This window comes from Esox lucius, chromosome 19, assembly GCF_011004845.1.
Source record: "Esox lucius isolate fEsoLuc1 chromosome 19, fEsoLuc1.pri, whole genome shotgun sequence".
Lineage (NCBI taxonomy): Eukaryota > Metazoa > Chordata > Actinopteri > Esociformes > Esocidae > Esox > Esox lucius.
This window is the reverse complement of record NC_047587.1, coordinates 3,013,587-3,025,740: the sequence shown is the minus strand read 5'-3', so window position 1 is coordinate 3,025,740 and position 12,154 is coordinate 3,013,587. Positions and strand designations below refer to the sequence as shown.

General features: G+C 44.4%; 1 protein-coding gene across 5 annotated transcripts in view; it reads left to right on the top strand.

Annotated features, from left to right (window-relative positions):
* Positions 1-12,154, top strand: part of eps8l2 (EPS8 like 2) — a 49,264-nt gene that overhangs the window by 13,034 nt on the left and 24,076 nt on the right. For 3 of the 5 annotated variants that reach the window (XM_029114975.2, XM_029114976.2, XM_029114974.2), the window contains exon 1: positions 4,704-4,971. In XM_029114975.2, coding sequence (XP_028970808.1) covers positions 4,860-4,971 — 112 coding nt within the window. In that variant the 5' untranslated portion in view covers positions 4,704-4,859. Of the gene's footprint in view, positions 1-3,979; positions 4,031-4,703; positions 4,972-12,154 lie in introns of those variants that run through there. The other 2 variants (XM_029114977.2, XM_029114978.2) reach the window with 1 other exon arrangement.

Below are 12,154 nucleotides of genomic sequence, written 5' to 3'. Positions count from 1 at the left end.
TTCCAGAAAGCTGGCCAAGTAACCACTGTCAAACTAGATCTTGAGGAAATTCATTTTTCCCTCAAGATCTAGTTTTCCTCAAGAAGAGAGCATGACTTGTATCCTGATCAGAAACCATAGCAACAAATGCTCTGAACCAAACCCGTTACCTTCTGTGGTTAAAGGGGCATTGTGCAGAGACCGGCCTCTAACGTTCGCAAGACTGAATTTAGACAATGACACGACTTGTCTCCTCCCCCTCTTCCATTACCGAACCAGACCGGACCAGTTTTAGCTGGACCAGGGTGGTTTATGAGGGGAGGAAAGTACCGCAAGTGTCCACAGTGTGGATTAGCAGACTACCCACAATGCACGCTGGTAAACGGACTGTCGATGAACGTTTATACACGGGGAATATGTTACTAGATAGCAAAATAAAACCTGAAACATTAACTTCGAACATTAACTGCAGATGTCTGCTGGTCATCTTTGCTTCTATTCATGCTAGTAAACAGTAAACATTTTACATACAGCTCCAGAAAAAAGAGGCCACTGCACCTTTTCTTTCCTTTGAAAAGGAAAGTTTTGAGTGAGGAACAAAAGCATTCAACTGCAGTGGTTCTCTTAATTTTAACCCTCCTATTCTTCACTCAAAACGTATCTTTTCTAAATTTTTGGAAAGGAAAGACAAAGGTGTGTCTCTTAATTTTTTCCAGAGCTGTATGGCCCCATTAAGTGGATCTTATCCTGTCCACGTGAATAAAACGTGGAACTTAATCAGCGATTGGATTTTATTCCATCACCATGGCCTGTCTCTTAGCAGAATATCCAAATGACATCAGAGCCTGCACTGCGCACTGTGCAATAAAGAAATTGTGGCTCCAATAAATCATTTAGATCATTCAAAGCAATTTTTTATGTTATCAGTCACTCATTTACCCGGCCAACTTAGTCAACCTGAAAACAAACCAATTAAGTTTCAACTGGGTTTGACTATACATAATATGTGTGTTGCTGGCAGACATTACTGACAGAGTGGATTCAGAAGACCTGCTGAAAGCCTGGCGGACATTACTGACAGAGTGGATTCAGAAGACCTGCTGGAGGCTTGGCGAACATTACTGAGAGAGTGGATTCAGAAGACCTGCTGGAGGCTTGGCGGACATTACTGAGAGAGTGGATTCAGAAGACCTGCTGGAGGCTTGGCGAACATTACTGACAGAGTGGATTCAGAAGACCTGCTGAAAGCCTGGCGGACATTACTGAGAGAGTGGATTCAGAAGATATGTGGCATATATTAATTATCACATAGGCTTACACACATATGGCTGACTACTGTATTTTCCGCGCTGTAAGGCGCACTGGATTATAAGGCGCACCTTCAATGAATGGCCTATTTTAGAACTGTTTCCATATATAGGGCACACCGGATTATAAGGCGCATAGAATAGAAGATACTGCAGAATGTCAAGACGGCCTCTCTGTTGCCTTCATTCCAATAGTGACTGTAGAGACGCTTCTACTTGCTGCTCTCTGTTCAACAACCCACTGTTCGAGTTTGTCCTCTAACTGTGGCCATCTCGCTTTGTTCCCTCGGAAACTCTGTTTAGTCTTCTTTACTTGGCGCAGGTCATCTTCTTGCTTCCTCCACTTCCGTACCATTGATTAATTAATGTTGAATTCGCTCGCTGCTGCTCTATTCCCATATTCTGCTGCTCTATTCCCATATTCTGCTGCTCTATTCCCATATTCTGCTGCTCTATTCCCATATTCTGCTGCTCTATTCCTATATTCTACTGCTCTATTCCCATATTCTACTGCTCTATTCCCATATTCTACTGCTCTATTCCCATATTCTGCTGCTCTATTCCCATATTCTACTGCGTGGCCGACAGCCTTGAGCTTGAACTCTGCGTCATAAGCGTGTCTCTTGAAAGGAGCCATGTTGGGGTCTTCATACACACACAAGTGGGGTGGGAATGTGAGTAAGCACAGGACCGGTGTTTACTGACTACGGTAGCAGTCATGCTGCAAGCGGTGCGGCTTTGTAGTTTACCAGTCGTACTGAAACATTTTATTATTATTAAACTGTTTTTATTGGTTTTTCATACTGAAACATTTTGACAGAGAGCCTTGAGCGCCGTGTACAACCAGTATGGATCAACCAATTAACCAATTGATCCATATATAAGGGGCTCCGGATTATAAGGCGCACTGTCGTTTTTTGAGAAAATGAAAGACTTTTAAGTGCGCTTTATAGTGCGGAAAATACGGTATTATTAATAATACTGTTTTTAGTTTATAGAGCAGTTTTTATATTACTAATTGTATTAATTGTCAAGTCCGCGGTATGATGCGATTGCAAAAGATCGGCTCATTTCACAGACATTATAGGAAGTGTTTTATTCAGTTCATGAAGTGCTTTTCATGACAACACATATTCTATAGTTAACCCCATGGGAACAAAAATATCCTGGCAGCAGATTAAAACTCAATTTAAGAACATCCTACACTTTTATTTTAGTGAAAACCAAACTAGTGCCAATACTAGTTACTCTGGGCCAGTTTGACCCCACTTCCATCAGATCCTGCCAAGCCCCCGACGTGCTGTTACTGTCGGTTCTAGATGAGAGGGCCTCACAGAAAACTCCTAATATCCCAACTGTCTCTCAGTCATTCAGCACGTCTCCATGGTTATGTGCATACTTGCAGAGCGGGCACAAAGGGATGGATCTGACTGAGTGGAAAAGAAGTTTGCCTGTGTGTTTTAAATGTTGATGGAATGCCGTCAGTGGAATGCAGTAGGGTTACTACCAAAACTATTTTCTTGCATTTCAATTAGATGTCCATACTGCAACAGAAAATCAACCCTAAATTCAACACCTTTTTCTCCAGGAAGATTGTTTATGGCCTTGGTCTGTCTCTGTTGTTTTTCTGCTTTTCTGTGGTTGGGAGAAGAAGGACTTAACTGCTGTGAATTCCAAATTATGAAAGTATTGTGCTATATCTTTACACTCCATGATTTCTATCGCGTTTTCTGTCATCGCCATTGTAGCCTAATCATTTAATCGAGAACCAGCCATTCTGGGACCGAAAGCGCAGCGACATCTGGTCAAGAGATGCTCAGGGATATGTTCAGGGAGCTCAGGGTTTGTTGAGCCATTCTTCAAGAACACCCCTCAGGTCTCACACTGACGCAGCTAACTCCCCGGCAGTGACCTTACCAGCGCCCCATTCAGCGGCCTGTCCACTGTGCCCTGTCATAAAGCGTTTCCAAAAATACACTGACTGACATGGCGGGGGGGGGGGGGGGTTTGAATCATTTGTGGGGGATGCCCAATGCCATGTTTACAGTGATTCATTGTTGCAGTACAGTATGTGGCAGCTGCCCAAAGATGGTGAATATCTGGAGACAGTTTACTCAGGCTGTTGTAGTCCTCGTTCCTGTTTATATAATTTTATCACTGATGTTGGTGACATTGGTCACTGTTTACCACTTTCTATTTCCTGTTTAAGTAAACACTGTCTGGCTGATCTTTATCAAGTGTGCGCACTGTTTTGGAGGTGACTGTTCATCGTTGCTCATTGTGTGTGTGTGTGTGTGTGTGTAAATTAAGTTCCTTTGTGTGTGTGTGTGTGTGTGTGTAAATTAAGTTCCTTTGTGTGTGTGTGTGTGTGTAAATTAAGTTCCTTTGTGTGTGTGTGTGTGTGTAAATTAAGTTCCTTTGTGTGTGTGTGTGTGTGTAAATTAAGTTCCTTTGTGTGTGTGTGTGTGTGAATTAAGTTCCTTTGTGTGTGTGTTGTATTTCTTGGGCTGCCACGGGTCATTTCAGTGGGTCACTGAACAGAAAACATCTAGAGGCTGCTCCCTGATGCTCTTATTTCTACCCTCCCTCCCTCACCCCTCCCTCCCTCCCTCAAACCTCCCTCCCTCACCCCTCCCTCCCTCCCTCACCCCTCCCTCACCCCTCCCTCTCATGCCCTCTGTTTTGCCCTCCAGGTGGATGTCTTAGACCATGAGTGTCCTGGGACCTCCGATGAGCCAGGCCAAGTGAGTAAAACACACACACACACACACACGCACACATGTTTGTCTTTCTATCCTTGTGGGGACCTGAGATTTAACCATGACCCAGAAATCTATTTTCCCTATCCATATCCACTAACCCTAAACCTAACCCTTACCCTAACCTAAATAATTTGACTTTTATCCCTAAACTGAACCTTAACGCCTAACACTAACCCCTAAACTCATAATGCCTCAGCCGGAAAGTAACCCCATTTAACACTATGCTCCTTTGTAAGTTTTTCCCTTAGCTAGAAATCACGTTTTCCCTAGTGAACCAACATAAATCCTTGTGGGGACAGATTTTCAGGTTTTTCTATTTTTGTGTCTTCATCTGTGGTACCCACAAGTACACATGAACATGGATTACACACACACACACACGTGTGTCTATATTGACCACCTTTCAGACTCCCAGTTAAACATCACCGAGTTAGTTATGAGAGAGTGGGTGTGGTCTGGAACCAGGTTGCAGTGTACAGAGGACCTCTGTTTCAGTTGAATGTTGAATGTTTGCCTTCCCGGCGTTTCTGGCTCCAGCTTTCCACCCCGCTCCCTTCCTCTCTCTCTCTCTTTCTCTCTCTCTCTCTCTTTCTGGCTCACTCACTCTCTCTCCCTCCCTTTTCTCCACTCTCTTTCTCTCTCAGGGCCATATGCTCAGAATCTCTTGGCTAATCTCATCCAGTCCTGTCCAGTCAGTTAGCTGGGACTGTGTGTGTGTGTGTGCGTGAGGACAGTGACTACTGACAGACAGTGTTTGTAGGACATAGAGACACTGATATTTCCAGGACTTGGAGAAACCGTTAGGTTAGCCATGAAGGGCAGACAGCGTAACCCCGGTAACCTCTCCTCTTCCTCCTGCTCTTCTTCTCTCTGCAGCGGTGTGGCCAGGTCAGACAGCAAGATAAGCGCCAAGGCTCTGTACGGTAAGAAATGGGCAAGAATCGCTGTGTTTGCACGTGTGTGTGTAGGTGTGTCTGTGTGGATGTGTGTTGGTGTGTGTAGCCAAGGGCAGTCACTGTTTACACAGTGTTGTTGGACAGTATCGTGATCATTAAAATACTTTCCAAGGGATCGTTTTTTTCTGGAATCCCAAAACACAGGGTGGGGTATGGAGTCGCCCCGCTTCCTTCTGCATGGTCCCTGTTCAGACCCTGTCGAACCCCACTGGCCCCGTTTCCAGGAAACCTGGGTGACTGAGGCCTCCAGCCGTGGAGATACGATTGGCTGAACGGGGGGGGTCAGGTGCCAGGGGGTCAGTGGGGGGTGTTTACATTTTCCTGGTTACTTGAAGAAGTAGCAAGCCTGAAAATGCACCATGTACAATGTACAAAACTATGGTCCAATATTTACCCGGACAACTGGTGTGAAACCCTGGCCTGTTCCTAGTCTGTCCCTGGTCTGTCCCTGGTCCGTCCCCAGTCTGTCCTTGGTCTGTCCCTGGCTTGTCCCTGGTCTGTCCCTGGACTATCCCTGGTTTGTCCCTGGTCTGTGCCTGGTGTGTCCCTGGTCTGTCCCTGGACTGTCCCTGGTCTGTGCCTGGTGTGTCTCTGGTCTGTGCCTGGTTTGTCCCTGGCCTGCTGTCAGGTTATCAGAACCTGTAAACAGGGCAGTGAAACTGGCTCTGTCTGGAGCAGAAGGTGGCTGGTGTTCTCAAATAGGGGAAGCTTGGATTCTTTCGTAGCAGAGGTAGAAACACTATGCCGGTAAAAATATGTGCCACGGTTTTGATTTGCCCATAGCATATGAAGTGTGGATGGCTAGATACGTTGTCCCAAAAATGTTGCTTGAGAAGACTGTAATCGCGAAAAGAGGCAATAATGGGATCATTAAAACACATAGTGGTGTTTCCTTTTCAGCCTGTTTTTTTCCTGTCATCCCTGTCAGCCATAACACAGGGCTGTCATCCCGGTCGGTCATATGTCTGGGCTGTCATCCCAGTCAGTCCTAACACAGGGCTGTCATCTTTGTCGGTCGTATGACAGGGCTGTCATCCCCGTCAGTCATATGACAGGGCTGTCATCCCCGTCAGTCATATGACAGGGCTGTCATCCCCGTCAGCTATTTAAAAGGTCTGTCATCCCCGCCAGGGACACCAGCTTGTGCCACCAGGTAGGGTGGGGTGTTGTTGACACTAGACGGACATTTGAGGTATCAGTGTTTGAGACAAATACTTTGGACGTCCCATAGGGGTTGGGTTTGGCAGGAAGTGTGGGGCTCGGTGGCTGAAACAGTGTGAGAGTGTGGAATCTGTGCTCCCCCATATGTGTGGTTGTGTGTTGACGTGTCATATTGTAGCTCCAGGTTTTATTTCCTGTTTGTGTCTCTGCCAAAGAGCCAGGCAGTGTTGTTGCTCCCCACTTCCCCTCTCAGCCCCTCCCTTCCCAACCCCTTCCCCTCCCAGTCACTCCCAGCCCCTCCCCTCCCAGCCTCTCCTCACCCAGCCCCTCCCCTCCCAGTCACTCCCAGCCCCTCCCCTCCCAGCCTCTCCTCACCCAGCCCCTTCCCCTCCCAGCACCTCCCCACCCTTTCTGGATCCAGAGCTCACTGGTCTCTAACAGAACCATCCTGACTTGAAACACCTGACTTCAAGTAGTACTTCAAATACCTGACTTCAAGTAGTACTTCACAATCCTGACTCCAAATATTACTTCAAACACATGACTTCTAACCACCTGGCTTCAATAACTACTTCGAATACCAGTTTAAATACCTGGCTTCAAATACTACTTAAAAAAAAACTTCAAACACTTGCCTTCAAGTACTACTTCAAATACTACTTCAAACACTTGGCTTCAAATACTACAGTTACTCAAATAGCTGGCTTCAAATACTACTTTAAATGCCTGGCATCAAATGCTACTTTAAAAACCTGATTTCACATGAATTAAACAACTCTTTTGCTCCAGGCTAGCTCAATCAAACCCACTTCCAGTATTCACAGTAATTGTGAAGGAGTTTTAACCTGTTCTGCTTTTCCAGTCTCACAGTCCAGTGGGCATAAGGCAGCTATGTTAGTGCAGAGACCTACAGAGGACCATTGTCCAGCCCCACCCCTTGTTAAACCACCAAAAATAACAACCTGTGGCATTCAGTGATGTCATTGGTTGTTGGTGCACCGTTAAAGAACTTTCCGTGTTTATTTTTGAATAGTGAACAGAATAACTCCAGTAAAAACAAAAGGGCAACATTATGTGGATGTCTGCGTAAATTTACTAGATTGAGTGGCAATGCGGGGTTGTCAAATAAACCTGCAAAAATGTCCCCTCACCTGCTATTTTTGTTGCTGGATTGTTTGGTTGTCCCTTCCAGCAATACGTGTAATGGAACGGTTGATGGCGAAGAGTGGGAGTCTTGTCACTGGAACCTGTGATGGCAGAGTGAGGCTATTCACTGAGTCTTGTCACTGGAACCTGTGATGGCAGAGTGAGACTATTCACTGAGTCTTGTCACTGGAACCTGTGATGGCAGAGTGAGGCTATTCACTGAGTCTTGTCACTGGAACCTGTGATGGCAGAGTGAGGCTATTCACTGAGTCTTGTCACTGGAACCTGTGATGGCAGAGTGAGGCTATTCACTGAGTCTTGTCACTGGAACCTGTGATGGCAGAGTGAGGCTATTCACTGAGTCTTGTCACTGGAACCTGTGATGGCAGAGTGAGGCTATTTTCTAACGGCTTCTTGGCTCGTTGGACACTGACTGAGATTATGAAGCAGATGGTCGCTGTTTGTGGCATCTTGTCTCTGCAGGATGGCAAGGATGGACAGGCACTATGTTCTCACCATGGTTGGAGTAGTGGCCAGGTTACCAGTCTATCTCTGTTGTAATCTAATGGAATGATTACATTCAAATCTGAAATTTGAATATCCATTGTTTTCTTCTAAATCTTCCCATCACCAGGTAGAACAGGGAACTAGCAGGATCCAGACTTAATTATGAGGGGATTAGTTCAAACTATCAAGTTTGTAAGTACAGAAAATGTGTACCCATTTGGGTCCCACGTGCCAGGATTGAGAAACACTTGTCTGGAGACCAAACTGTAGCTGTAGCTGAAGCTGTATGTTAAAGACAAAGAGGAAGACTCTCCTCTACATCAGCGCTGAGCTTGTGTCAATTTCCAGTCCCATGCAAAATAATCTTATAGTTTCTTCCTCTATTCCGTCATCAGTCCCCACTGCATCAGACAAGTACTATGCAAAACCCCTGAACGCCCTCCTCCCTCCCCCCTGTTATCTACCACATCAGGGAGGAGTTGGGTACGTGGAGGAAGGGTTGGGATGAAGAGGGAGGTAGATACGGGTTACACTGAGGGCCGTATTGAGCTGGGCTCTGGCCTGTACTCGCTGTCTGAGGGAATTGAGGTTTGACAGTTGAAGAGGAGAGTCTGTCTTCCCCAGGTAACGTTAATCTATCATAGAATACTGTACCTCAGGGAGACGAAAAATGCTCTGATGAAAATGAACTATTTATTATTCTTGTGTTATGTATTTGTAAGTTGTAGCAGATTTTAAAGCTGCACTGTAAAATTAAATAAAAAACAACTTTTATGCCACTAAGCTGCAACTGGAATTTCAATGTTATCAACATTTATACGCAAACCTTCGGTTCACAATTTTTTTGGAGTATATTCACAAAGCTATTGTAGCTTGTTGCTTTACAATTGTACATTTGTTTGGTCTTTTGTAGTCTTGTAGTCAATTGTAGTCTTTTGGTTCAGTGTGTGTTTGTGTGTGTGTGTGTGGTGTGTGTGTGTGTTAAACTTTTAATCAAAAATTTAATTATAATTTGATAGGTAGTATATCTTTAAGTGGTCCAAATAAATTCACACATTAAAATACAAACAACAATAAAGCATTACTAATGAAAAAAATAATACTTCACCAGCGTTCCAAAAATGCATTTAAAATATAGCTTTTTTTGGAAATGGGTGTTTGTGTGTGTTTGTGTTTGTAGTAAACATCAGAGCCACTTCCTGTATCAAAGCATTCTAGAATGCTAAAGACAGAAATTCCATTTGCTTCACGGTATAACTGCATATTTGCAGTCAAAATGTATCAGCTCATGAAGGGGCTGTGTTTCATGATGAGGCTGTGTTTCATGAAGAGGCTGTGTTTCATGATGAGGCTGTGTTTCATGAAGAGGCTGTGTTTCATGATGAGGCTGTGTTTCATGATGAGGCTGTGTTTCATGAAGAGGCTGTGTTTCATGATGAGTCTGTTTCACGAAGAGGCTGTATTTCATGAAGAGGCTGTGCTTAATGAATAGGCTGTGTTTCATGATGAGGCTGTGTTTCATGAAGAGGCTGTGTTTCATGAATAGGCTGTGTTTTATGAAGAGGCTGTGTTTCATGATGAGGTTGTGTTTCATGAAGAGGCTGTGTTTCATGAAGAAGCTGTGTTTTATGAATAGGCTGTGTTTTATGATGAGGCTATGTTCACCTTAATAAGATGATTCAGTGACATATTCATCAGAATAGGACAATAGCGTACAATAAATTATTTGAACTGGTCTTAATGGTGTTAATCATACTCAAACCTGTGCTTAATGGTGTTAATCATACTCAAACCTGTGCTTAATGGTGTTAAACATTCTTAAACCTGGGCTTAATGGTGTTAAACATTCTTAAACCTGGGCTTAATGGTGTTAAACATTCTTAAACCTGGACTTAATGGTGTTAGACCTTCTTAAACCAGGGTTTATTACTTACATTTTTGTCTGGAGTGAAAGACAGGCAGGGTTTGCTAATGTTTCATTTAAATATTTTTTATTAAACCCTAACATATTTTAACCAAAATATAATGGGTATGTTATTGTAGTTGTTTTAGTTTAAACAAGTGAAATCAAAACAGGAATGAATGAAACAAACTATGGACAAACCTCCTCCCAGTTAGAAGGTTCTGCTCACTCTGCAAAATTGTTTTTCAGTTCAGCTAGTTGGACTAGCAGAGCCCAGCAAAGCCCGGCTGAGGTGGTTGGAATGTTTCTGCTCTGCCCTGTGTCGCGTCAGAGACGCTGTGAATGGATTGGCCTGAATGTCACTCATCCATAAGACATGATGGGGAAAAGCTCGGCTTTCACAGAGGGCCCAAATGGCACCATAATCCCAATAGAACCCCTGTGGACCCTGGTCTAAAGTAGTGTGCTATGTAGGGAAGAGAGTGGCATTTAGGACTCGCACAGAGACAAGACATCTGGTCTGGTAATGTGTTGTATGTCACTTGGTTCAGCCAATGATAGAGAGGAGATCAGGAGGAGGTTTCAGAGAGGAGGAGGTAGGGGAGGAGAGGAAGAGGTATGGGAGAGGGGGTAGGGGATCAATCAGGTTCAGTCAATCAAATGTATTTATAAAGCCCTTTTTACATCAACAGTTGTCACAAAGTGCTTTTACAAAACACCCGGCCTTAAACTCCAAGGAGCAAACAACAGTAGTGTTGAATATCAGTGGCTAGGAAACACTCCCTAAGAAGGCTGAAAATTAGGAAGAAACCTAGAGAGGAACCAGGCTCAGAGGGGTGACCAGTCCTCTTCTGGCTGTGCCGGGTGAACATATTAAGAGTCCTAATTGTAATAATTAATAAATGCATGTGGGCTGAGTCTAGAGTCTTATTTAAATGTAGTCCAGGTCGTAAGCATGACCAGATGGACAAGGACAGGGACAACACGGGGGAGGTGTCAGCACAGTGGCAGCTGAAATCGTCAGGTATCGTCTTGATCTGCAACACAACCAGGAGGACTTTGGACAGGGACAGCAACGGGTCTTTCAGGCCTGGTACTCCTCAGGTGTGGGCCACAGGAGACAGGAAACATTTTGAAAATTCATTCCTTAGATCTACAGGGATTTATAGTGGAGAATGAGAACTGACCCTACTCCCCAAGCACAATAATATAGCAGCGTAAAACCTTGGGTCTGAGACATGGGGATCCAGTGACACTGTGGCCCTATTCGGGGGAAGCCCTGGAAAGGGCCCAACAGGCAGGAAATCTATCCACCCACATTGCCAAGCACCAACCAAAGGGACACCCACCAACCGCAACCCCCCTGAATGAGGGCCGAGTATGGCCAGCAGAGTACAGCCCAATTGCACGATATGCATAACAGAGAGACAACAACAAGCCAGTGACTCCGTCCCTGAATGGCATTAGAGGGAGGACATCCCAGTGGCAATGAGAGCCCACCTGGCAAGACAGCCCAACCCTAACAGGCAGCCAGTGTAAAGAGGCTAGTACTGGAGTACTGTGTTAAATGTTCTTTGTTGTTAGGATTCTAGCAGCCGTGTGCAGCAATAATTGAAGTTTATTTATTGATTTGTCAAGGTGACCAGAAAGTAGAGCATTGCAGTAATCTAGTCTAGAAGTAACAAAAGCATGAATGAGTTTTTCTGCATCAGTTTTTGATAGAAAGTTTCTGATGTTTCGAAGATGTTGAGACATATTTTATAGGTTCATCAAAAGAAAGGTCAGGGTCAAGGGTAACACAGAGGTTTCTTACAGATTTTTGGAATACAACCATGCAGCTGTCGAGGTTCACAGTGAGATCTGCCAACAAAGTTCTTTGTTTCTTGGGTCCTAAAACAAGCATTTCTGTTTTTCTTGAGTTTAAAAGCAAGAAGTTATCTGTCATCCACTTCCTAATATCTGAAACACATGCTTCCAATGAAGCACATTTTGGGGCTTCTCCAAATGTTATTTGTTTTCAGGAAGGAATTGAGTTGTTGGGGCGGGGAGAGGAGATGAGGAGGTAGGACAGAAAAGGCAGGGAGAGAAAGGGGTAAAAATGAGGATAGGATAAGAGCAGGAGGTAGGAGCAAGGAGATGAAGAGTTAGGGGAGAGGAGAGAAGGAGGTAGGGGATGAGAGGAGAGGAGATATTTACCACTATATGTTCATTAAATACTAAGGACATCCATATTAGGCCTTCCTAGAGTCAACCTATTATAACATTTATTAACCAAGGTAACAACATTAATCTGCAGTATGATAATAAAACATAATTTGGATGTTGTTTCATGGTCTCCTTCCTTCAGCACTTCCTTCATCCACTGGGTTCACTCAACAAGGAAGTTAACCAGCGCTGCTGTGAAGACACACACACTTATCTTTATCTTTAACC